The 27298-nt window shown below is 41.8% G+C and overlaps 1 protein-coding gene across 1 annotated transcript in view; it reads right to left on the bottom strand.

Annotated features, from left to right (window-relative positions):
* DOCK4 (dedicator of cytokinesis 4) overlaps positions 1-27298 on the bottom strand; it is a 306106-nt gene that overhangs the window by 157733 nt on the left and 121075 nt on the right. The window contains exon 13 of the mRNA XM_065401620.1: positions 6988-7113. Within this exon, the coding sequence (XP_065257692.1) occupies positions 6988-7113 (126 nt within the window). The remainder of the gene's footprint in view (positions 1-6987; positions 7114-27298) is intronic.

Raw genomic sequence — 27298 nt, 5'->3', positions numbered from 1 at the left:
GTCAGGAACTTCAGAGAGACCTAACACAGATAGGTGAATGGGCAATACGATGCCAAGTGAAATTCAATGTTCACAATGTGAAGTTATGCACACTACAGGGGAAAAAATTCAGTTACACAGAACCCTCACAGGGTTCTATATTAACTGTAGGAAAGGGACCTGAGTGTCAGTGTACACAGCTCAACGAAGACTTCAGCTCAATGTGCAGTTGTGGTCAAAAAAGCAAACAAGATTTTAGGATGCATAAGGAATAGGATGGAGAATATTAGAGAAAATATAATGTTATATAAATCAATGCTGCATCTCCAATGCTGTGTGCACCCCATCTCAGGAAGGAGTTTGCAGAATTAGAGGAAGGGGTTCTGTGAGATGTGTTGCTCATGTTCATTCCATAATAGGTGTGTGTGCTCACCACATGCACCAGTGCCGGAAGTCTTTCCCTCAGTAGTATCTGCAGAGGACTGGCTCTGGCGCTCCCCGGAGTGGTGTGCACATGCTGCAGCGTAAGGGCCGCCGCCAGCTGCCCCCACCCTCAGTTCCTTCTTGCTGGAGACTCCGACAGTGGGGAAGGAGGGCGGATCATGGAATGGACATGAGCAACACATCTCGAAGAACACCACTTATGGAAAAGGTAACCGTCTTTTCTTCGCATGCTTGCTCATGTCCATTCCATATTAGGTGACTCCCAAGCAGTACCCCTGGAGGTGGGTAGGAGTTCATGGACGTGTAGCTTGTAACACAGCTCTGCCGAACCCAGCGTTGCCTCTGACCTGCTGAGTGGTGGTGTAATGCGCCATGAATGTGTGAACCGAAGACCACGGTTGTTGCTCTGCAAATATCCTGGATAGGAATGTGTGCCAGGAAGGCCACCGAGGACGCCTGAGCTCTGGTCGAGTGGGCCCTCATGATTGGCGGTGATGGGACCTGTGCCAGCTCATGGTCTGGATGCAGGATGTGATCCATTTGGAAATCCTCTGCAAAGACACCGGAAGGCCCTTCATCCTGTCCGCTGTCATGAAGAAGAGCTGGATCGACTTGCGGAAAGGCTTGGTACGCTCCAGGTAAAACGCCAGGGCACGTCTGACGTCCAGGGCGTGTAGCCTCCTTTCCTCACTAGTGGTGTGCAGCTTGGGACAAAACACCGTGAGGAAGATGTCCTGGTTAACCTGGAAGGAAGACACCACTTTTGGCAGAAAGGCCCGACGTGGTCGCAGCTGAACCTTGTCCTTGTAGAACACTGTATATGCTGGCTCTGATGTCAGGGCTTTAGTCTCTGAGATTCGTCTTACCCATGTTACCACTACAAGGAAGACGACCTTCCATGACAGGTGGGAAAGGGAGCAGGAGCCCAATGACTCAAAGGGCAGGCCCATGAGCCTAGAAAGAACCAAGTTAAAGTCCCACTGTGGGACAGGAGCCCAGACCAGCAGGAAGAGCCTCTCGAGGCCTCTCAAGAATCTGATCGACATGTCATGAAGAGAACACCATCTGACCTTGGATTGGCAGGTGGAAGGCAGAGATGGCCGTGAGATGCACCCTGATTGGAGAGTGTGCTAGACCCTGGTTCTTCAGATGGAGCAGGTAGTCTAGGATAGACTGTACAAATGAGCACGACGGAGAGATACCGCACTCGGCAGCCCAGCGGGAAAACCTCGGTGGCCAGGTAAGTCACTCTAGTGGAAGGCTTTCTACTTCCCAGGAGGACCTGTTGGACCTCATGAGAGCAGATCCGCTTCTCCGAGTTCAGCCTCGCGGCATCCATGTGGAGAGGTGGAGGGGGCGTGGTTGGGAGGTAGGAGACATCTGTGGTCCTGAGACAGCAGGTCCAGATGGTTGGGCAAGGGCCAGAGAGGGCCCGTTGCCAGGTTCATCAACATGCCAAACCAGCGCTGGTGCGGCCATGCCAGGGCGATCATGATAACTTGTGCCTTGTCTCTCTTGATCTTTGCCAGGACCCTGCTGATGAGCGGAATCGGTGAGAACGTGTACATCAGGTTCCCTGACCATGACAGGAGGAAGGCATCGGAGAGAGAGTCCTTGCCCAGACCCTGCCAAGAACAAAATTGATGGCATTTTCTGTTTTGTCTTGTGGTGAACAGGTCCACTTGGGGAGTTCCCCACCTCTGGAAGATCATGCAGGCTACCTCCAGGTGGAGCAACCACTTGTGGTGAGAGGAGAAGGACCTGCTGAGGTGATCCACCAGCGTGTTTCTGGCGCCGGGGAGATGACAAGCTTCCAAGTGGATCCCGTGGCTGATGCAGAAATCTCACAGACGGTGTGCCTCTTGACAGAGAGCCAATGAGCATGCTCCCCCTTGCCTGTTGATGTAGAAGATCGAGGCTGTGTTGTCTGTTAACACTCTCACCACTTTGCCAATAAGGTGCGATAAGAAGACTCTGCATGCAAAGCGGACTGCTCTGAGTTCTTTGACGTTTACGTGCAATGTCATCTTCTTCAGGGACCACATGCCCCGAGTCTGGAAGTCGCCGAGTTGCACTCCCCAGTCGAGGTCCGAGGCGTCCGATATCAACTCGATATTTAAAGTCATAAGTATTGGCTCTATACTGTCTGTAGTTCAAACTTGTGCTATGCTTCTGGGTGACACCCCAGACAAGTTGGTGTCAGTTCTGCCTAGCCTGCTTGATGGCCCATTAAGGACCATCGGCTATACAACTGACCCATTGAAAGAAGGCAGATACACCTTGTGACTCAGCAAGGAATGCAGGGACATGCCTATGAACAGAACTCAGGTTTTTCCATGCCATGTGATGGACAGCTTGTCTTTGGGACATAGAAAGCAGAGATCACATGGCAAGAGACTATAAAAAGCTGCCACAGCTCCTCCATCTTGTATTCAATCCTGCTTCATACTCTGGAGGGACTTTGCTACAAACGGAAGCTCTACACCAAGGACTGATGACCCATCCCAGCTGTGGATGTACTCCAGAGACTTGATTTGAACTTGTAGTTTATTCTATCACTGCTACAAGCCTGAACCAAGAACTTTGCCATTACTGTATGTAATTGATTCCATTTAACCAATTCTAGCTCTCATCTATATCTCTTTCCTTTTATGAATAAACCTTTGATTTTAGATTCTAAAGGATTGGCAACAGTGTGATTTGTGGGTAAGATCTGATTTGTATATTGACCTGGGTCTGGGGCTTGGTCCTTTGAGATCGAGAGAATCTTTTTTCTTTTATTGGGGTATTGGTTTTCATAACCATTCATCCCCATAACGAGTGGCACTGATGGTGATACTGGGAAACTGGAGTGTCTAAGGGAATTGCTTGTGTGACTTGTGGTTAGCCAGCGGGATAAAACCAAAGTCCTCTCTGTCTGGCTGGTTTGGTTTGCCTTAGAGGTGGAAAAACCCCAGCCTTGGGCGGTAACTGCCCTGCTTGAAGCAATTTGTCTTGAACTGACACACACAGTTGTGTCTCACCAAAGCCAGCACTGTTACAAGGGGGTACTAGAAGGAGAGCTTTTGTCAGCCCTAGAAGTTCATAGCCTGTGGAAGTCAGATTTAGTTATTAGATAGTTGCTTTCAAATGTGATTCTGTCTTAATTCATGGGAAAAACAAAGGAAGAGCTCAAGGAGGTGAGAGCTTTAAAATCCCTTCTTTGAGTTAATTGAGCATATGGGGAAAGATAGCACCCTATATAAATCTAAGGGATTAATTATTTTATGTGCAGATGTCTCAGACCTGTAATATTATGGCTAAAACAAGATTTCCTTATGATCACACAAACTGAATAACAAGCCAACCATTAAGAGAGGGAGGCTGAATGCCGCTCACAAGAAGGATCCCACAAATCAGACTTTTCTCTCTCTTGACCCCACAAAGGGAATTGGATATAGACCGAGACACACTTCTGTGGTCATTCCAGCTGTGAAGAGTTCTGGCGACACACACTGAAGCTTAGACCTCTCTACTCTTAGAACCACCTCTGAAGATCAGAGGGAAAGAATGCATATGAATGTGCGTGGTAGAATAAATGAGTATAAACACATTACACAAAAGCTGTACATTGTGATTCAGATGCTACAAATCGGACTTGTATTCCAGTAATGTGTGCTGTACAAACAGCCAAAAGTTTATAAAACTTGTATAGAAGGGCACACTAGTACTTTTACAACCCAATATCTTTCATTAGAACAAACACTTATTTAAAGGTCGTTTCAAGTACCGTTCAAAATGTCTGGCTTGCTTGTTAATATTCAATATAAATATTTATATACTAAACAACTGTGGTACTCGATCTATGAAGGTGACTTGGAGCTGCTAAGACCTAAATTCAGGGTTTAAATACAACTACATGGAGTTTAACTCTGCATAATGCTTTCTGAGCAGTCCTGGAAAGAGGACTCTGGCCCGTGCTTCAGCACACTGTTAAACTGAGGTGCAGGAAAGTGCGTGTAGCTGTAGTTGTACAGAATCTGCCCCAATATCCCGCTTACACTTAGAGACTACATTTGCAGTTAGACTTCATGGAGGATACTTCCACAGCATTCCCTTCTCCTCGCCGGCTATAGTCTAGTGAGCCGCACGGGACTTGAATAAGGTTGAGATATAAGTGGCTTTTCCTGTCCATCAGAATCTATCTCCCCATTTCCTAAAAGATGTGGGGTTTTAAACTGTTTTACATGTGCCCTGGAAAGAGCATCCTGGGGCCCCATCCTGTCAGACTTCAGTGTCATAAAAAGGCACTGTTTTATAAAAAAACATGCATAATTGCTTTCAGTGGTAAAACCCCCAAAGAGAAAAGGAATAATGAAGATAGAAAATGAAGGGCAATTATCGTTCAAAAAGCACCAGTAAGGGAACGTGTTTTCAGATTTGGCATGTTCAATGCAGACACTGCAATTTGTGCTACAGAGTCGGAGCTACTCTGTACACCAAGCCTATTATTTAATAATTCAACTATGATGTGTTTCTGAGCACTGACTTGAGCTAATTGAGCTTAACAAAATACTAAATTGCAACAAAAAGAAAGGAAACAATAAAATAACGGATGTTTCCAATATGAAATGACTATATACGTTCCCTAATATTTCAATTGATCACAAGCTCAAAAGCATTTCTGAAGAAAAGAAGCTTAAAGAGAAAACAAAAATGAAAGAAGAGCTTTAAATTTTAAAAAGTCCACAGCATTTGCAGTGACCAATCTTCTGCATGAATTTCACTCTCTACAGTTTACTGTTCTGCCTAGCAATGTGGAACTTGTCATGACTGTACAGAGTACAGTAATTATCTGAGTACAATAAAAATCTCATTTACACCAGTAAAGAGACAAAAGTTATGTGATTTCAACACAGAAGTATGCAGACAATTATTGAGCACACTGAAATCTATTTATCCATGTATACATAGACAACTTTCAAATGAATCTGCACAATACTTAGCTGTGAAACTGAACTGTGAAATTTCTCCAGCAGCTGGCTACAGTACTGCTGTATTATAACATGTTTTTCATAATATGTTAGTACATCACTTTGTCTCTCACCAGGAAGATAAGGAAAAATCTAATGAGGAAAGAATTATTTACAACAGTCGTAGACAATGTGACAAAGCAGCAGCAGCTCATTAACTCATACATGAACAATGAGCTGTAAATACTTCCCTTACTGGGAATTATCTTGTCCTCAGTAAAGCTACATCCACTGTTGTCATTTATATAATTTTTAAAATATGTTATTTATTTTAAATTATAGAAGACCCCACACTGACACACCAAATAAATAAAATTAGATAGCAGTCCATAATATTTAAATTTGACTCTTTCATTTACATGTAAAATTGATATTTACATTATGGTGTCTGACTCATTTGGCAATAAAACTTCCCAAATATTTACACAACAATCATGACATTTTTTTATTAACCTACAGATTCTGTACATCCAATTGCTGGATTTAAGTGATCTGAAATACTGATACTGAAAGTCAGATATTTTAACAGGTAGTAAAAGCATAAGAATGGTTTATCAACTGCCAGATTTTAGACACCAATTCAGGAAGCATGTGCTTAAATCCCATTGACTTCAATAGGATTTAAATTGGAGTTTAAGTGCTTTCCTGATTTGGAATGGATTCAAGCATGTTCTTTCTTGAATTGGGACCGTGATATGTCTCTAGTTTAACTGTCTAAGAGTGCAAGGATACAGCTTTATAACAGGCAAAGTAGTCCCTATTAAAAATCCGCAGTGAGTCATGAGGACAATTTATACCACTGTGCATTTCAAGGTTTTTGTCAGTAATAATATCAAAGTAATAATGTTTCAGGTCATTATGGTTTTAAGTTTGGTTTTCTTTCAAAGAGATATTGGCTATATAAATTCTATTACATTTTTTAAAAAAATCATATTTATTTTATACAAACAACCAATCATTAGGCTAGGCCAGATAAAATTGTGATCAGCATCACCACCAGTTATTTTACTATGTTCACACCTCCACATTCATATTAATTCTTTATCCAGCCTTTCTTAACACACGTTTAATCACATGCTGTTAAAAATACCATTTAATTTTAGTAAAACCTTTGAGCACCTCACATCATCTGCATCTGTGCAGCTACTTATCTTCCCCTTCTTTTTCATCAAATATACATACAAGAGACTGGTCAAACTATCTACCATATGGAAAGTGTCAGCCAAGTTACATGAGCCTTTGTTGTTAAAAGCTGCCATTCTAAATAAACTCCCTAAAATCTCCACTGATCACACTCTACTTTACTTAGATCCTGATTCTCCACTGCATTTCATCTTATGTAGTCATTTGCACCTGTGCAAAGTTAGGATTAAATTTTACCAAATCACCAAATTACTAGGCATAGGCAGCAATGACTTCCAAGGCATAGAAGAACAGACCAGTGGGTTGACATTTGGGAATTGTTGAAGTACAGAATTTCTTTGGAAAGGAATAAAAAATTAAATGATTTCAATTTTTTGTTATTTCTTTCTTATTTTTCTTTTTAACCTACCAGGCATGATAATATTGGAAAAACCCAGCTTCCTTGTTATTGATACCCCATGAGTAAACATGGATGTGTAATCTCTCCTAATTTGTTCAATGTCTCCATGAAACAGTTGAAGAGAAACTGCCAGACCTGGAAATGAAGAGAAGAAACAAGAGACATAAGAATGGTATAATGCAACATTAAGTCTAAAATCCATTCAAACGGAAACACGATATTTAATATTAGAAGGTTTGCATAATTCATTACAATCTTTCTAATTCAAAGGTCAATAACTCTAAACCATCTCAGAAGTTGTATACATTTGGGAAGGATAAACATTGTAGAAGAATCCTCCATGTAGAGAGCCAGATAAGCACTAGACAGCCATCCAGCCATACACAAGCAGTAACAAGGTGGCTATCATTGGTTTGTAACTGAGGCAATTACAGCAACTCAAACCTTAGCCAAACAGGCCTAATAAGACCTTACAAGAACACACTGTGACATTGCACTCCATGTGTTTTATGAAAATATGCTTATGAATGTGAATATAGTATAACTGGAATATGCTTTATGCAAAAGGTCTCTTGTAATGTATCATAACAGATTATAACCTACTGAATATATTCCTCCTATTTGTATGTATGTATAGTTCTTGTATCTGAAGCTAGAAATATGAAGTATAACTCTGAGGTCCTATTGTAATTATGCAAAGTGTGGGCCATTAATGGTGGCTTAGAATCTTGATGGCTCCCTTTGACTAGGACAATTGGTTGTGATTGGGTTTATTTACCTGCAAGCCTTCCTGTGTACGTGTGGGCCAGCCCGTGGGTAATGAAGAATGAGGTCTCACAGGACATGTGACCATGTCACAGGATACTGGAATCCATCTTAAATCTGGTACTTTTCCATTTAGAAAGGGGGGTGGGGACCCAGAGAGACAAAAAATTCCGGCCTTGTGCCAAAGCTATAAAAGGGGGTGGAACAGAACAAAGGGGACTGCCAGTCATGAGAACACCCCTGCTTTCCACCTAAGATGTCTGCTGGAACTAACAAGGACTGTACCATGGGAAAGGATTGGGCCCAGACTAGGAAGGAGTCTAGTCTGTGAAAGAAGCTTATTGGGACATCTCTGAGGGTGAGATTTTACCAGTAATCAGTTTCTTAATGTATTAGGCTTAGACTTGCATGTTTTTGCTTTATTTTGCTTGGTGACTTACTTTGTTCTGTCTGTTATTACTTGAAACCACTTAAATCCTACTTTTTATATTTAATAAAATCACTTCTGTTTATTAATAAACCCAGAGTAAATGATTAATGCCTGGGGGAGCAAACAGCTGTGCATCTTTCTATCAGTGTTATAGAGGGCAGACGATTTATGAGTTTACCCTGTAAAAGCTTTATACAGAGTAAAACAGATTTATTTGGGGTTTGGATCCCATTGGGAACTGGGTGTCTGGGTGCTGGAGACAGGTGACCCAGTGAGCAGTTTTTGGTTAAAGTCTGCAGCTTTGGGGGCGTGGACCAGATGTGGGTCTGTGTTGCAGCAGGCTAGCATGTCTGGCTCAACAAGGCAGGGTTCTGGAGTCCCAAGCTGGCAGGGAAAATGGGCTCAGAGGTAACTTCAGCACGTCAGGTGACAGTCCCAATGGGGTCTCTGTGACTGAACCCATCTCACGCACTTCTGGGAAATATCAATTATTAGTAATACTTTGCTGTCACTTAATCTTTTCTGTTTGATAAACAAGCAAATGATCACCGCCTAGTCTTACAAACAACTAGAATTCAGTATGTATCTTAAAGCAGTAGAACAAATGCATCACTCTCCCCCTTGCCAATAGATAGCCACATGTTGGAGAGCCCAAGAAAAAATGTGCATATGAGAAAAAAAATTAAGGTGCAGAGTCACAAAAATACCAATCTTGATAAAGGTTCTACAGAGGTATTTCTATAATTAAACTGAATATTTTTATCGTTACATGTCACAAAGGTATTTGAATATTCATCAAAATAAAAAAAAGTTCTGATATCAACATTTACATAATAGGAAGTCAAAACATTGTTCTTGAAAGGCATTAATTCTCTAAGAAAGTACTATACAAAGGGAGAAAAACTACATTATTGCTTGCAGTGTCCTGAAAATTTAATAGAAAAGCAGATGCAAACAAAATAGTCTTGTCTGATACAGAGCAAAAGGTATAGCGGTTTTGAAGGTGACTACTTTGTGGAAGAATGTGGGAGTCTCAATGAACACCTGTTATCATTACGTATGGCTACATCACCAGTGCACTTCTAATCACAGCAAAGCTTATGAAACTCTTGCTATTAAAACCAAAAGCTGAAGGTAAATTAGAACAATGTAAGAAAACCAAATCCCGCTACTTTTCTGCTTAAACACAACATTGTGTGTTGAACACACTTTAACTCTCATAATGGCTAAAGTTATAAACAATAATTTTTTCCGTACACCTCTACCTCGATATAACGCTGTCCCCGGAGCCAAAAAATCTTACCGCGTTATAGGTGAAACCGCGTTATATCGAACTTGCTTTGATCCACCGGAGTGCACAGCCCCGCCCCCCCCCGAGCACTGCTTTACCGCGTTATATCCGAATTTGTGTTATATCGGGTCACGTTATATCGGGGTAGAGGTGTATGTTTAATTCACTCTAACAGAGGCTCTGTTCTGTGTGCTGGAAGACATGGTGCTCAAGGGTTAATGAGTACAATATACTACTCCCCTTCCAATGAAATAATGGTTCTAGAAGAAAGGAGTGCCTCACCTTTGGTAATTTCAGTATACAATGTAACAATGTAACTGGAAGCACCATGCTTCATCATAGCTGAAATTAACAAAAAGGATATGTTTGCTTTTTGGTTATTTCAATATAATCATTGTGACAAACGTCAGGATGATACAGCTTGTAAGGATTAATCCTCCCTGATCTCAGCAAAACTTATTTTATGTGTCAACAGACACATACGGATGCAGATAGGGACAAATTCCTGACCTACATTAATAAGCGGAAACAAGCAGATTAACCTAAAAAGTCATGAAGAACCTTAGAAGATAAAGGAAGGCACAATAAATAAATAAATATACACACATATGACAGCAGGGCAATCATTCTATGGGGTTAGGATTGCCCCACTGAACAGTTTATTTTGTAACTGATCATTTTGTGGTTGTTGCACCATTGCCTACAAAATCTGGTAACAGCTACGGTCAGTCAGAATACTGGACTAATCCAGTACAGCAATTTTTATCTTTCTTCTATAGTTTATTATTTACAATAACAATTTATTATTTTGATGAAGTGTCAGCTATGGGGTGTGTAGTGCCTTTGAGCAGACAATTTCCGATAATATTTACGTAGTGTTCTTGTAGTCGTGTCGGTCCCAGAGAGACAAGGTGGGTGAGGTAATATCTTTTATTGGACCAACTTCTGTTCGTGAGAGACACAAGCTTGTCTCTCTCACCATTAGAAGTTGGTCCAATAAAAGATATTACCTCATCCACCTTGCTCATTAATACTTATGGCAGTTCAGATTGGTATTAATGAGTGACTAAATCCCTTGAGGTAAAAGTGTGCTTGCACCTTAGGTTGTTACATCGCGCTAAATAGCAAACGGTTAATATGAATATGCTCAGCTCACCAATGGGCCTTTTCATTTACTTTGATTTCATTTGCAAATCACCACCACAAAAGACTGAAGACATCCACTCCATTTCTAAGGTACTGCTCCCATTCACAACAAAGCTACAGGAATTGGTTGTCTCGGTCATAGACATTTGTTCTGTAGGAACTGTACAGACCAACCAACTCATTTCATATAAGCAACTGAACAGCTGTGAAGGGGTAATGATTTCAGTTACTATCAACCTGGACCACATGACAAACCATGATCTAGAGAGATAAATTTTAGCCCGTTACCAAAACCTCATTCTTTTTATATATTAAGAAATATTTCACTAGTTTATCAAAGTTTTTTTTTAAAAATTACAATGTTGTCTCCTGGGAAACCTAAGAGATATTTGCCATGAACCCAGATCACATCAAGTAGAAGAACAGTGTTAAAAATAATCAGATATTGTACACTGCCAGGGGTCATGTAATGTTATCTTCCCTAAACACTTTAAGTTAAAGTTCAAGACCTTGAATCCAATTAGCATTTAAAGATTTCTACAATCTTTCTTTTTCATTTATCTCACAGATTTGCTTTGGAGAATTCTATTTTGCTCATAAAAATGAGACATTAAAAATATCAATGGCAAAAGCAGTTTTAACCAGGGAATGGAACTGATTGTCAAAGGAGTGTATACACTGACTCCTGCAAGAGAAGACACGTATTACAGCAATGTGTTTTACAGTGTTCACTGTTTCAAACTGAAGGAATCCTCTTCTGATCTACAAAAGCTTAACGAAAAACTCTCTAAGGCATCTATCATTTAGACACACACAAAGATATATAATTCAATATTTTTATTTTGTGTAGTATCTTTCACATAAACTATACCCCAAAATATATTAGAATTAAATAATGCAAAAGATAGTATTTAGACACATAAATCACGTGCTGTATGTGGCAAGAGATTTTAAAAACAGTAAAGACATTGTATGGTAAATACATTCAAACATGCAGTAAATGCCAATAAGAAAGAGAAAGAGAAAAAATTGGAGGCATAGGCAGATGGGAGGAAAAATATGTTTTAAGATAAAATCTGAAAAAAGGGAAGGAGAGATACAGATAGGTCAAATGGAAGAACTTCTAAAGGACAAGTGTAGTAAGCTTATACTAGGGGACTCAGCTGATAGATGAGAAGAGGAAGTAGAAAGGTGAGAAGAAAGAGGAAATATTAGCAAGGTAAACTGTAACACATCCATGAAGAATTTTAAACACAAGGAAGGCAATTTTGAACTAGTTCACAGCAATTAATGCATATGAAGACAGAAGTGACACGAATATGGTGTAAAGGTGAACTGAAGCATTATGCATGGGCTAGAGAGCTGAGACTTTTAGAGTACGTCTAATACTGCAGCTGGGAGTATGCCTCCCAGCTTGGGAAGGCAGCCTCTGCTCAAGCTAGAGCGCTAAAAATAGCAGTGGGGATGTTCTGGCATGGACAGCAGCACAGATTAGCTACCCAAGTATAAGCTCGCCCACAAACCCCGGGGCCATACTCCAGTGGCTAGCTTGTGCATGCTCTCAGCTGCAGTGTAAACGTACCCTTAAGAGGTTAGAGGTAAACAAATTGCAACAGTCAAGGCAAGAAGAAAATAAGGCATGAATGAGGATTTCAGAAGGAGGGTCAAGGCAATAAGTTATATGGGCAACATAGCTGAAAGTTGTGATAAGTTGATTTACAAACATGGGAGAGAAGAGGAGGAGATGTCTCTAAATATTTAGCTGAAAAAGTTGAGGACAGAGCCACAGCTTTCACTCACCCAGAGAAAGGTGAACAAAGGCATCATAAGATTACACCGTATCCGAACTGTACATTCAATAAGACTAAGAAGGAGAGAAGTAAGTTAGAAAAAGCATAGTGGCTGAGATTTAAATTTCGTGATTTCCACACAGGAGGCATCTTAATACGAAGATGGAACAAACACCAAGGAGGAAGCAGTGTGATCAATATAAATGATAACCATGACAGGAGGGAAACAAACATTAGCGCATAGCTCTGGGGGTACTTTAGGAGGATGGACTGCTGCACAGTATCAAAGGGACTAGAATATAGGGTCCTCTTATAACTCAAGTTAGTTGACTGTCAGTGAACTCAAGCCAACACCTTTTATAATCTAGGCACCCCCACAGATGTTTGTTCTAGGACATTAACATTTAAAAATGTTATAACTCTAGTTAATTAAAACAGGACCTCAAATCCTAGTCTAGGCATAGTGCAAGACAATGAGAAGCCATGAGTAGCTGGAAGAAACAAGATTTTTAACTACAACTACAATGTGCTATAGAGTTGTTTGTTTCCATGCTATGGCCAGAGAGCAGGGGCGTGCACAAGGGGGAGCAACCAGGGGCACATGCTCCTCCCCCAATAATTGGAGGGGGCACAGAACTCCTCCAACCCCGGGGCCACAACACGGTCACAGAGGTTTTCCGGCCCCAGGGCCGCAGCGGGGGCCCCGGTGCCGCAGCAGGGGCACAGAACGTGCCCCTCCAAAAGCAGTCAAATTTAAATTCCTGCGCACACCCCGCCAGAGAGAAACTCAAGTTGCAATTTATCAAAATTAGTTTTATGTGGAAGGATTAGAAAGATGAGAGAATATTACTTTTCTGTGAAAGGGTGACAGGACAGTAATGTGTCAGACTTCAGGTGAGGTAGGTTATTAAGAAGAGCGTGGTCAACAGCAGATTTGAGAGAGGTGAGGAAGATACCAGAAAAAAAGGAATGCAGTCATGTTAAGAACTTGGGGCGTAATAGTATGATACTACTAGCATTTCACCTCTGAAAAGTTTGTTTCTGTCTCAGATCATAAATGCCATGTATCTGATGGCTTCATATCAATCCCCACTAATCTATGTCCCTATCACCTCCCACCCCCACTCCCACCACACAATCATCAGTCAAGTCCAGAGAGGCTCCTCAGTGTTAGTAAAAACTGGAGTGAACCTGTTAGAACTGGAGTGCATTGACAACAGGGTGTTGCAAATTTTACAAAAATCCCTGCAATGTGTCTAGCTCTAGCTAACACAATCAGTATCTCAGTATTCCCCCATAAAATATACATACACTATATATTTGGTATTCTTAGAAAAATGGTCGCTAAAATGTGCAAAGAAACCAATTAATCCGCCTCCAAAAATTAGTACAATTTTTTTTTAACAATCAAGTACACTATTTTTTTCCCCTTAAACCAAATTGTGACGGTGTACCCCATAAGGCTTTATGGGGAGGGGGTGCTTATAAATGTATGTATGACATAACTGGAATATGTTTTGCGCTGCCTGTGTCAGGTAACATATCTCCGTAAAGGTTATGGTCTACTATATCTATTCATCCTATTTGTACATATATATATCATTTTCTACTTGAGGTTAAGAATATGGGCTGTATGCTTGCTTGGTTTCTAAGTAAGCTTTGGGAGGCATTTGGTCAGCTTCTTTAGGAAGGAATTCGCCAGGTTAAGTACCTGATCAGGAAACACTTGGGGAACAATGCATCTTGGAATGCTCCAATCCACATAAGAAGTCTTCCTGGAGACATGCAAGATACCATGTGGACAATGGCTTCAGCCTGTAAAGACTGAGTCATGCAGGGACATGTGACTTGCCCAGGTGACTCCAGAACTCCATCTTGGAGCTGGACTTTGCATAGGAGGGAGGAGGGAGGTCTCCACCCACAAGAGAGAGTCTATTTAAACCTGGGGGAGGCCCCTCCATTTTGTCTTCAGCTGGCTAAAGAAGGAGCCTCTCCACCCCCCCAGGATACTTGAAAGAAACTGAAACAAAAGACAGAGACTACAGGGGTTGTGAGAGATTGCTGGACCCAGGCTAAAGGGAGATCAGTCTGTAAAAGGGAGCATTCTGGAACTGGTGAGGAACTTATCTGTATTTAGTTTGATTAGGCATAGATTTGCGCATTTTATTTTATTTGGCTTGTGACTTACTTTGTTCTGTCTGTTACTACTCTGAACCACTTAAATCCTACTGTCTGTATTTAATAAAATCACTTTTTATTTAATAATTTACTCAGAGTATGTATTAATACCTGGGGGAGCAAACAACTGTGCATATCTCTCTATCAGTGTTATAGAGGGCGAACAATTTATGAGTTTGCCCTGCATAAGCTTTATGCAGGGTAAAACGGATTTATCTGGGTTTAGACCCCATTGGGAGTTGGGCATCTGAGTGCTAAAGACAAGCAAACTTCTATGAGCTGTTTTCAGGTAAACTTGCAGCTTTGGGACAAGTGATTCAGACCCTGGGTCTTTGTTGGAGCCAGACGGGAGTGTCTAACTCAGCAAGACAGGGTGCTGGAGTCCTGAGCTGGCAGGGAAAACAGAAGCAGGGGTAGTCTTTGCACATCGAGTGGCAGCTCCCAAGGGGGTTTCTGTGATCCAACCCGTCACACAAATCTCTTACATTTTTATCCTCTTAACATTTAACACAATAAATGCACATTAATATCACTCCTTACAAGAATCCAGTTGCAAGAATAATACTAAAAATAATATTGTATGGTATTGCAAACAGTTTTTCACTCCTTTCACTTGCAGCTTCAAGAGATTTCTCCCCATTTAGTTACATTACAATTTATCATAGATTATTATTCCCATTCAGAACAGAGATGATGTATAAAATAGACAAGTTACTGAATGACCATTCTACATTTTTGTTAGGTCTGTCATTTTATGTTAGGCTGGTTCTGATTCTGCAGTATTGATTCCTGTGTGTAGCTGTGAAGTGGAGAGAAAGGAAAACTGTATTCGTTATGTCCACAGTCTATTCACTTATGTTTGAGGTTTTCTGAATAAAAAGTGTTTACATTCAATTTCTATCCACAAGCAACAGAAACTCCTAGATCATATTAAGAGGAGAATGTCGAGCAGCTGCTCAGGAAGCGGACATGAAAAACTTGGACAGACCACTAACCAGCTCTGCTTGTTTTTTAGAAAGGTAATAAAATCAGGCATCTGTCCAAACAAAGCTCTCAAAAGATTTTAAAATAACTCTGAAAGCACACAGGTGTTTGCATTTCTGACAGTGTTTAAAGTGTCCACATTGCAATGGCACAGATAACAATGAGCACAGTCGGTATCTATCCTGTCACTAAAATTAACAGTGTGTCAATTCACTGCAGTTTAAAACAATGGAAAACAGAGGATGTACGAACCCTGTGAGTTTTGATTCACAAAGGAATTCATGAACTAAAGTACTGTTCAAGTTTGGGGGGGGGGAAAGCCAGCCAACCCCTGCAAATTCACTTCAAGGCAGGAGTCTGATTAATCTGACTTGTCAAGGAAAAATCCAACAGCTTTCCCTCTGTTCCCAGCCTTTGATGTCTGAGTGAGGATTCTTCAAATCGCTGGTACAGGAAGGGAGGTTCATTGGCTTTCCAATTACACTTTTGACCACATGGCCTGCAGCTCATAAATGAGCTGAATACTTGTACCTAAGGCTCGGTTTCAATTGGATGTGAATACTGTCAAGCCCTCTTAAAGTGAAGTAGCTTTTTTCTACTTCTATTTTTTTCTATTTCTTCCTAACCCCACAGAATGATGGCCCTGCTGTCATATGTATGTATATTTATTTATTGTGCCTTCCTTTATCTTCTAAGGTTCTTCATGACTTTTTAGGTTAATCTGCTTGTTTCCACTAATTAACGTAGATGAAAACAAAGACTTCCATGTAAGTGGTGTTTCACGGTAACAAGAGTGTATGCCTGGCATTTCTTCACCCTGGAAATGGTGGAGCCTTATTTCACCACCTGGTAATTGCAAGAAGCACTGGCTGATTAGGATCTGGAAGATAATCTTCATAAAGTTCAAGGCCAGAAGGGACTATTATGATGATCCAGTGTGACCTCTTGCGAAGGACCTCTCCCATTTAAGCTTTTCTGAGTAGATACCATAGCTTCTGTCTGAGCAAGAATATTTTTTAGAAAAAACATCCAGATTTAAAAGATTTCATATAATCAAGACTCCACCATGTTCTTAGATTTGTTCCACAGATTAATTACCCTCACTGTTAAAAAAATTGTGTCTTATTTCTAGTCTGAATTTGTCTAACTTCAGCTTCCAACCATGGAATCTCAGTCTGCCTTTTTGCACAAGATTCAAGAGCCATCTATTATCAGAAATCTCTTCCCCACATACGTACTTGTAGACCATCTTCAAGTCACCTCTTAACCTTCTCTTAGATAAACCAATTAGTTATGTTAGTCTCTCACTGTAAGGCACGTTTCCCAGACCTCAAATCATTCTTGTAGTTCTTTTCTTAACCCTCTCCAATTTTTTAACATCCTGTTTGAAGTGTGGATACCAGAACTGGACACAGTATTCCAGTAATGGTCTCACTAATGCAAAGTTTAGAGGTAAGCCCACATTCTTACTTCTACTTGATATTCCTTTGTTTATACATCTAATAATCTTTTTTTTTTTTTTTGCCTCTTAATTACAGCACTTCCCTGGGAGCTCGTGTTCCTTTTAGTTTTCTACCATGTTTCATAAGTCCTTTTTAGTGCTACTGCATTCCTTGATACGGTACCCCATTTGCAAGTCCAACACACATTCTTTGACATATGACCTTGCAACCAGGTCACTCTATATAACTCTCTCCACATCCTGCTGAGAACAGCTGCACATGACCGGGTGATAGGAGCTCCTCCTTATACCTCCAATGGATCAGTGGCATCTTTTCTTCAGACAAAGCAGTACCTGGCAGGTGATATTGCTGCATTCAAACTTCCCTAGAGTTGACAAGCTAGCACATTTTAAAACATTATTGTCTTTATCAACCCTATGTGATAAATGTATTAATGAACATGTTAGCAGATATGTTTAAAAACAAGTCATTTTGCCCCAATCTGGGAACCAGGTGGGTTTATTTTTCCATGCTAATTTCAAGAGTAGTATTCTACTTTCTACATTGTCTACCTTGCTCTACTGATTACAGACCTTCCTTTTCTTTTAATGAGACATACAGTATGTAAAGTCTGATACTCACATTCTATTGTTTGAGATACAAAGTCAAGACATCTGAACTGAACATTAAACTTTAAAATGAGTTTTTATGCATTTTATGTTAACTAAAATCAATACCTAATCTACAAAATACCCAACCTCACATTTATAAATACTTTATGTATCTTTCAATTGCAATTAAGATACTAAAAGCCCAGAAGGGAATATCTGCTATTTTCTCCTTCATTAAGTGAAGCTCTGTCAGCTTTCACATCATTGTACTAGAAATATTATATGAAGCTATTTAATCTCCAGTTATTACTTAAATATTTTGTTTCACATAGAAGTCCAATCAAGATTTAACTGAGACCTAAGGAAAGACTTAGAAACATATCCCCACAGCCAAGCAAGCCCAGAGATTTTTGGTAATAATTCTGTAGATAAAACCTTATAGGCATGTTCATTAAACTGATCATTTAAAGCTTCCTTAGTGCTAGCTATTCCTTCAATAGATAAAGTTAAGCAAGTCAGCAGCACTATGCAATAGTAACCAGCAGAATGAATTTGAGAAATGAAAAGGCTTAAAAAACTTCACCAGTAAGACATCGCCAATTATTGAAAAGCTGGAGGACTGCAAGGATGAAAATGGGAATGAGCTTTTCTCATTCTGTAACTTTGCCACAAAACTTCAGGCTTTAAATTGGGAGCCAGGGCTGGGTAAATCACAGGCACAATGCAGTGCGGAGGTGAACAGTAAGCCATCCAGTGTCCCTATTATGCAGAGGCCCCTTAAAATCTCACATAAAGGCACACATTTTTCACCTTATGTAGAAGCAAGAAAAAGTGTATTCACAAATACTTAAGACTGCAGTTCAAGATGAAACTACTTATTATTGAAGCCAATCTCTCCCCAGCAGCCTATTAGTGGAGCCATACTACACAGCAAGGGTAAATTAAAGTTATCTTCTGAAAATCACTTTTAGTATACAAGCAGCCTTAACTTTTTCAGGCACAACGTGTTGGTATTACCAGAATAACACAAGGACTGGCTCGCTGAACCTGCCTTGAAGAATTAGTATCATCTTTGTCTCACAGTAATATGTTCCCTCAGTAGACTAGTCTATTTTGACTATTCCTGCACTCAGATACTAGTTTATTTGTTGTTAGTTGTAAAGCTATATTCGCTACTTGAAAAAATGAAGGGAGACAAAGTACTCTAAAAATCCTGTCTAAAAACTGTCAACTCTAATGCGGCTTTTTTCTACTGCAAAGTTATCATTCAAGCTAATTTAGCAATAATTTCCCTGCAAAGTTCTCTATAAATATTCAATCTTGCAGCCTTCACATTTATTGAGAACAAAGAAAGATGCTTTTATGCCTTGTGTACTTATATCAAAGCACAATATCTCAGTACTGCTCCTACTTTAAATGTATTTCAAATAGCAGTCTTCAGCGACAACTAATTCTTAAACACATCAAAACATCATATACATAATCCCCTTGTCACAAAATATAACGAAGGATTAAACTGGCAGATTAATAAACTGCCACAGAAGTGGCAAGTAATTAAACAAAAGCACTCTACTGTATAAATGCTAGCAATGCGTCAGTACAAAATAAGATTCAGGAGCTCTGTTGACACATCTGTGAACCCTGGCAAGAATCATCAGACTCACTACAGTAGTTCTGTTCTTTTAGCTGAGAGAGGACACAGAGGGTAGGTTTGGGTGATTACTCATATGCCCAAAGGGCTATTTTATATGGTGCACTAAATTCTCATGTGTCATCCTTTCTGTTCAATGAGTATGAGAGGACATCAGAGGAGATAGTATGGGCCATGGGGTCTCTAGCCAATAGGAGAATGACACTGAGCTATAAGGGCCTGATTCTCTATTGTATTCTGCCACCTGCATGCCTCTGTCATACAAAGGGTGGAAAGCTGCTGCTCCTGAGTGCAGGGGGTGCCTCAGCAGCTAGCCTACTGTTTTTTTAACCTCCCCCCCAGCACTGTTGTGAGCATAAGGTGTGAGCAAGGGATTAGTTTTGGTGGAGAAGAGAGGGAACAGCTGGAGCACATTGCTCTCCAGTGATTCTCTGCTTCCCGCTGCCTATATGCGGTGATAAGAAAGAGTGTAACTTAGAATTGTGGGTGACGACTCTGACACTGGGTGGGTGGGGGCTGGGCATATCAGCTGCCCCAGAAAATGGAACCTCTCAAGTGTCTCAGAGCCACCTTTGCCACCCAAACCTCTCAGTTACAGCACTGAGCACAGGAGCAAACAATACACAGTTGGGACTTAAGTCTCTATGGGTATGTCTACACTGCAATAAAAGCCCTGTGGCACCAAGGCTCATAGCCCCGGTTAGCTGGCTCGGGCCCACAGGACTTGAGCTGAGGAGCTAAAAATAGCAGTGTACATGTTCAAGCTCAGGCTGGAGCCCGGGTTCTCAGACCCACCCCCCTCGTGGGGACTCAGGGCCCAGGCTCCAGCCGAAGCCTAAACACCTGCACTGAAATTTCATAGTCCTGCAAGCCCGAATCAGCTGACCCAGGCCAGCTGCAGTCATGCCGTGGGCCTTTTATTGCAGTGTAGGCAAACCCTACTTTGTCAGACCTGGCTGATGCAGCAGACTAGTTTGCCCAGTGCCTTTCCTGGATTGGGGTTGAGAGGAGAGTGAGCTGGCTGGGATTTAAAACAAATAAAGACTAAGGTGATGTTGATAAATTAGGACAAAATGAACTGAGATGACATCAGCTCCCAAATCAAGGGACTTTGCTCTACTTTAGTTTCTCAGTTCTACAACTGCTGATCCTGTGGATCGTCAGCTGCTTCTGGATGCCAAGATAGTATCCGAGCCCAAGAACATATTTATTTATTTATTTTTCCAGAATGCTGTGACCTTTTCCTTTGTATACTTTCCCTTTCCGTAGCCCATTATGACCTAAGCCTTTGCCATCTCCAAATTAGATACCTGAAAAACACTCTACTGAGAGCTGGGCCTTTCAGCCACTCAAACTTCAGATGGTGCAACATGAAGTTGACCACTTGTTAAGCAGTCTTGCTATCACTAGGATAATATTATGCCTGTGCTACATGACCAGGACTAGCTTCAGATTTTGTTTTAGATGCAGCTTAAGGTATTAAGTTTTAATGTTGGGCTATTTGGGTGGTATTTAACAGCCTCTGATATGTAGGAGGTCAGACTAGATAATCTATGGCCCCTTCAGGTTTTCAACTCTATGAAACCTATACATCTTTAAATGACTTAGATCCTAGACTCCTCCATGAATCCTCCATCTGGATTCCACCTCTTTCCCCATATGATACCACGGAAGTTGAATTCAATGGAGGCACTTAAATTAACAGTCCCCCAACTTAAATAGGAGGGATCAGAGTCAGGATATTTCCAGAGAAGGGTCCTCCAAGTTACACATTCAAGTTTCTCTTATTAGTTTGAAAAGGCAAGAATTTGTTGTTCTTTAGATCACATTTCAATGCTTGTCTTTTCGAACAAGATTTTCTGGGGAAGAGATGGCAGGGACTAAGTGGATGCTAGAAGACAAGATAGCAGTGTCTTTGTTTTGGAGGATAATCTGGGCAGGGTTTTCAGTGTGGACACTGATTCATTTGCTGATGTACTCTGTACAGAGCTCCAGATTTTCAGTTGTATCATTATACAATTTCTTCTGACTGCTGCAAAATCTAGTACAATTCTTCTACCAAATAACTAAGGGGCCACTGAATGGATTCTGTTAGCAAGTCTGGTGTAATTTACTTGAAAATGGAATTCATAAACACACATCACTAGGGGACCAATCATGAATGGTACCCAAAATACCCATAAATCATCCACTTCAGTGGGAGCTGAGGGCACCCATCACCTCACTGGTTAAGGACTCATGTGCACAAAAAGAGAAACAACTAATATATTATCAGAAGGTGCACAAACTAAAGAGTGGGAGAGGATAAAGTAAACAGGCTAAAACTGATATAATACTGAATAATACCATAATATTCAGAATCTACCTACACAAATGTGTGTGTGTGTGTGTGTGTGTGTGTGTGTGTGTGTGTGAGAGAGAGTGTGTGTGTGTGAGAGAGAGAGAGAGAGAGAGAGAGAGGTATAAATGGTCTTAAAAGTTAGATGCACAAGAGGAAAATGTTCAGAAGCTAGTGTAACGAATGCATCCACCTTTATCTGACTTTGACAGCAATATGGAAATAATGCTTTCCACAAGAATGAATGATACTTGAACAATTTTTTTAACATATTCTCTTGTTCATAAGCTTCCTTATTCATCATGTCTCGTTGTTGAACACAGACGACTGAGGATAAAACAAGACAGTATCACCCAATTCATGTTCTAATTTCCCCTACAGTGGAAAGATCAAGTTACTGCACAGTTATCAGGGGTAAGAGAGAGAATTTACTAGGGATGGTGAGCTAGGCATTGTAAGAAAGAGCCTGAATCTAATCCCTCTCTTCAAAGCAAACCTTTAAAGTTTGGGGTTGGTGCACTCTCTTCCACAACTCAACCATACCAAGCCCTGGCTTTCTCCCTCAACACAAGTCACCTCCCCATTTAGGTCTCACACCCTGCCCCTCCCATTTCTCTTTCTCCCTCCCCCCAATATTTAAAGATGATTTTCAGGGTCCTGCCTAATCCTGGCCCCTGCATGCTCGTCTTGGACTACATATGCCCCAGAGTCATGTAAGATGATGAAATATTTGGTTCGAGGTTTCAAGAAAAACTCTTATCTTGACCCCACAATGCAGCTTTGAAGATAGATGGTGCCAGAAGACTGAAAAAAAAAATTTTTTTTTGGAAGGAGTCCTACTCAAGCTGAAAGGAGGAGGAAAACCCTACAATTTTGGACTTTTATCTGATCTAAACCTTGAGGTCTGCCCATCAATTCAAGTTAATGTATAGTTAACACTGTTTCAACAGTTACTATGTAGTCATTGCATTACTGCCACAAAATAACATGCTGCTTCTCAGTAATCATGCAATTAAGTTGTGTCACCATTGTAAATCTCATTAAGAGCATTTCAAGATACCGGGATAGGAAAAGATTTTCCCCCCATACTGACTATTTCTGTGGAACCCCTTTGACAGAGGCCAAAGTTATAAAGTAGTGTGGGAGAAAAACGAGTTCTCACTCTGAGGTTGGTTGCAACATGCCAGAGGCAGCTTTATTTTCTTTAACACTTGCAAGGGGAGAGTACTCACAGGCAGGGGTTCCCCTCCCGAGGCAGGTCTCTGTTAGATAAACAATTAAGGCAAGCATTTATACCTTTTGTGACATACAGTAATGATCAACAACTGCATTTTGTTTATGCATTTTGTTTATACATATTCCTTTCTGATATCTTACTTTTCTCAGCAATTTCTGCTACAGTCTGCATTCTATTCTAACACAAGGTCGAAAAACAGCATCTCTTACAGTTCTTTTCCACTCATCCAGGCCCTGCTTGGAAGTCTCGCGTTATTAGCTGTTCGAGTTAGCTTGACTCTTGCTCTTCCTGGAAGACTAAGATGTCTGCTCTTTTCCCAACTTCCACAGTAGCTAGTTAAGTTTATAATCTTCACCACCAGTATTTTAATCTGTATTGGATTTAAATTGATTTTCTTCTTCTTGGCATTAGCAAGTGAAAAATTGATTGTGTATTTTTGCCCCCAATCTTATCTCTCAAGAGCAAAAATATTGCATCAAGAGCATAGGAATTTTAAGGGGCTTTTATTAGAGCATCAAAGTTGGCATCTGCACAACTGTTGAACCTTTCCTGTCTGATCCTAGGCAATCCATTTCTGTCTTCTGCATGCAGATGGATTTAGTCTGTGTAAGGGAGAGATATGAAAATAATAGTCTGCCTCAGAACTTGCTGAGTTATTTCACATTGATAAATGAAAGCATTAAACAGATTTAAACTGTATGCTGAAAAATGTCAAATCAAATCTATTCTATTTCTGTTTCTCTTTATCTAGCTATTTTAGGTACTTACATGGCCTCTGTCACCACAGTGTCTGAATGCCTCTCAATCTTCAGTATACTTATTCTCACACCATCCCTGCGAGGTGGGGAAGTGCTATTATCCCCATTTTACAAATGGGAAACTGAGGCAGAGACACATTATGTGCCTTGTCCAGGATCACACAGGAAGCTTGTGGCAGAGGGGGAAGTGAATCTGGGTTTCCCACAGCCCAGGCCAGTGCTTTGGCGACTGGACCATCCTTCCTTTCATCATGCTGCATCTCAATTTTTAAAAAGCTGATCACATGTAACTGTTTATTAATGGATAGAAAACATCAAATGTTTTTAGGCAGGAAAAAAGTACTATATGGTATATTCTCACACCAAGATGAAGGTGTTACTGTTAGAGGGAAAAAATCAATATTTATAAATTGGAATTACAAATTGTGCTGTTATTCTTTTATATTAAAATCACCACCTTTAGTTATGACCAGAATTTGGCTTTGTTTTGCACATCTTTTATATTAACTGTATCTCAAGCCATTTTACAATTCAACAAGTTCACTGGTTGTGCAGTGAATCTGTAGTAAAATGAGGCAGCTATTACTTGATCAGTAGCAGGTTACTTGGGCCCTTGGGTATCAGTGCTTGTTTTATTAAGAAAGAGAAAAGTTAGTGAATGCATTAGAGTTTATCCCTTGTTCTCCCCAAAAGGGAGTCTGGTTTCAAGCCTCATACAGAGAGTAACATCTGCAGCAGCTCTGCCCACCTTACCTAGCACTGAAAAGAGGGTTTTTATCAAATGCTGATACTAAGGCCTGGTCTACACTAGGAGTTTATATCGAATTTAGCGCCGTTACATCGAATTAACCCCGCACCCGTCCACACCACGAAGCTATTTAGTTCGACATAGAGCTCTCTTAAATTCGACTTCTGTACTCCTCGAAAACGAGAGGAGTAGCGCTAAATTCGAAATGGCAATATCAAATTAGGCTAGGTGTGGATGGAAATCGACGGTAATAGCTCCGGGAGCTATCCCACAGTGCACCACTCTGTTGACGCTCTGGACAGCACTTCGAGCTCGGATGCTCTGACCAGCCACACAGGAAAAGCCCCGGGAAAATTTGAATTCCTTTTCCTGTCTGGGCAGTTTGAATCTCATTTTCTGTTTGGACAGCGTGGAGAGCTCAGCAGCACTGGCAACGATGCAGAGCTCTCCAGCAGAGATGGCCGTGCAATCTAATAGAAAGAGGGCCCCAGCATGGACTGATCGGGAAGTCTTGGATCTCATCGCTGTGTGGGGCGATGAGTCCGTGCTTTCAGAGCTGCGCTCCAAAAGAAGGAATGCAAAGATCTACGAGAAGATCTCTAAAGCCATGGCAGAGAGAGGATACAGCCGGGATGCAACGCAGTGCCGCGTGAAAATCAAGGAGCTGAGACAAGGCTACCAAAAAACCAAAGCGGCAAACCGACGCTCCGGATCCCAGCCCCACACATCACGTTTCTACGAGGCACTGCATTCCATCCTAGGTGCGGCCGCCACCACTACCCCACCAGTGACCGTGGACTCTGAGGATGGGATATTGTCCACGGCCGGTTCCTCGTCGGAAATGTTAGCGGACGGGGAAGATGAGGAAGGAGAGGAGGAGGACGAGGCAGTCGACAGCGCTTGCACCGCTGATTTCCCCGACAGCCAGGAGCTCTTCATCATCCTTACCGAGATCCCCTACCAACCATCCACAGCCGTTACCCCGGACACCGAATCAGGGGAAGGATCAAGCAGTGAGTGCTTTAAACATCTAAACATTTCATTTTAACGTAACTGGAATATTTATATTGTTAAGAAAGGGCTTTTCATTCACTCATTTAAACATATAAACTTTTATTTATAACAAAACAGGAATATTAACTATATTAGCAATTTGGTGTTCATGATTTATTTGGCTTAGTCAACTATTGAGTCCTAACTATGTATAAAAAAATCAAAAAATGTCCGGATATTCATGATTAGGCCACTACAGGACGCTCCACTCTGTAGTCCCTTATACTGCACTTAAAGGAAAAGACGGTCAATGTGCCCGGGAATGGACAGAGAGTCCTCCTGGGATAGCTCGGCATAGCTCTCCTGGAGGTACCGCTCAAGCATGCGCATCAGGTTCCATGGCAGGGCGATCTTGTTCGGGCCACCGTGGTAACACACGTTCCCACGCCATGAGTCCATTAAGTAGTCCGGGATCATGGCACGGCACAGCATGGCGGCATACGGCCCTGGCCTCTGCATGGTCTCCCGAAGCATCCTTCCCCTCTCGGTCTCTGAGATCCTCATCAGAGTTATATCGCACATGACGCCCTGCTTTAAATTAGGGAGGAGAATGTTAGTATTGGGACTGCTTTGCAGCCACGCGGTGGAGGCGGCAGAGGGGCAGCATACAGGGAGCTTTCCCGGGGACAGCCGCGAGGTGGTGGGACAGGGGCAGAGCTCATGCTTCCCTGATTGCTGCCAGCAGAGAGTGGCCTTGCATTCAGTGCGAAAGGAGCCCAGTGCTACTATTACATTTTTAAGCTGCCACAAGTCTACGGCTTACCATGTTTTCCTGCAACAAAAGTAGAGGTGTCCTGCCACGCTTCTCTGATCGCAAATGCAAGACCCCAGGCACTGAAGGCGAGGGCCGAAAATTCGACCTTGTCCTGAGTGCGCATGTGAAAGGTCCAGTGCATGGTGTTGTTCACAGAGAAAGACTATGGTCTTTGTTAGCAACTTCATTTATCTGTCTCAGGAATTCACTCCCTTTTTCCCATTCCCACAGACACATCTGCGACTGTCTCCCAACCCAGCCTGGCATCACACTCCCAGAGGCTAGCGCAGATTAGGAGAAGGAAGAGGAAGACGCGTGAAGACATGTTTTATGAACTTATGGACTGCTCACGAGAGCAGGCAGCCCAGACGACACAGTGGAGGGAGAACTTGTCACAAATGCACAGAGCAGTCATGGAACGGGAGGAGAGGTGGCGCCAGGAGGACCAGCAGGCTACTCAAACCCTGCTTGGACTAATGAGGGAGCAAACGGAGACGCTCCGGCGCCTAGTGGATGTTCTGCAAGACCGGAGGCAGGAGGACAGAGCCCTGCTGCTGTCTATCTCTAACCGCCCTCCCCCGCCACCAAGCACACCCCCCTCACCAAAAGTCCAAAGAAGGAGGGGCGGCAAGGGCCGTTAAAACTTTCAGTCAGCCCCTGCACACTGCTGCAGCAATGGAAGGCTCTCGTTCCACAAAGTTTGAAAAGTCCTTTCCTACCCATCTCACACTAGCCCACGTCCAAGTTTCCTCCCCCCCCTTTTCATGTGCGGTTCATAATAAAACATCTGTTTCTGTTAAGTACTGTTTCCGAGAGTGTCTTTTAGAGGGGATTCTGTCTGAAGGGGGGGAAGGGGTTTGTTACTGGGACAGGACAGTCACCTTTAGCAGGCTACAGAGGCGGGGGCAGGTCCAGCATCAGGACACATACACAGTGCAGTCACCAGTTACCCTGGTCAGTCTGGGAGGCGGTTTTCATGTTCTGGGGTGCGAGGGGGTTGATCTGTGACTTTGTGGCGGGGGAGGGCAGTTAGAGATCTTATGCCGCGGTCCTTATCCTGGATCACAGAGCCACGCAGCAGGGGGTCTGTTACCCTCCGCCCCCTGCCAGAAAGTCACTTGGCCGACACATACATGCAGTCCCG

Source organism: Emys orbicularis, chromosome 1, assembly GCF_028017835.1.
Source record: "Emys orbicularis isolate rEmyOrb1 chromosome 1, rEmyOrb1.hap1, whole genome shotgun sequence".
NCBI classification, from domain to species: domain Eukaryota; kingdom Metazoa; phylum Chordata; order Testudines; family Emydidae; genus Emys; species Emys orbicularis.
The sequence above is the reverse complement of the archived record's forward strand: the minus strand, read 5'-3'. Positions and strand labels throughout refer to the sequence as shown.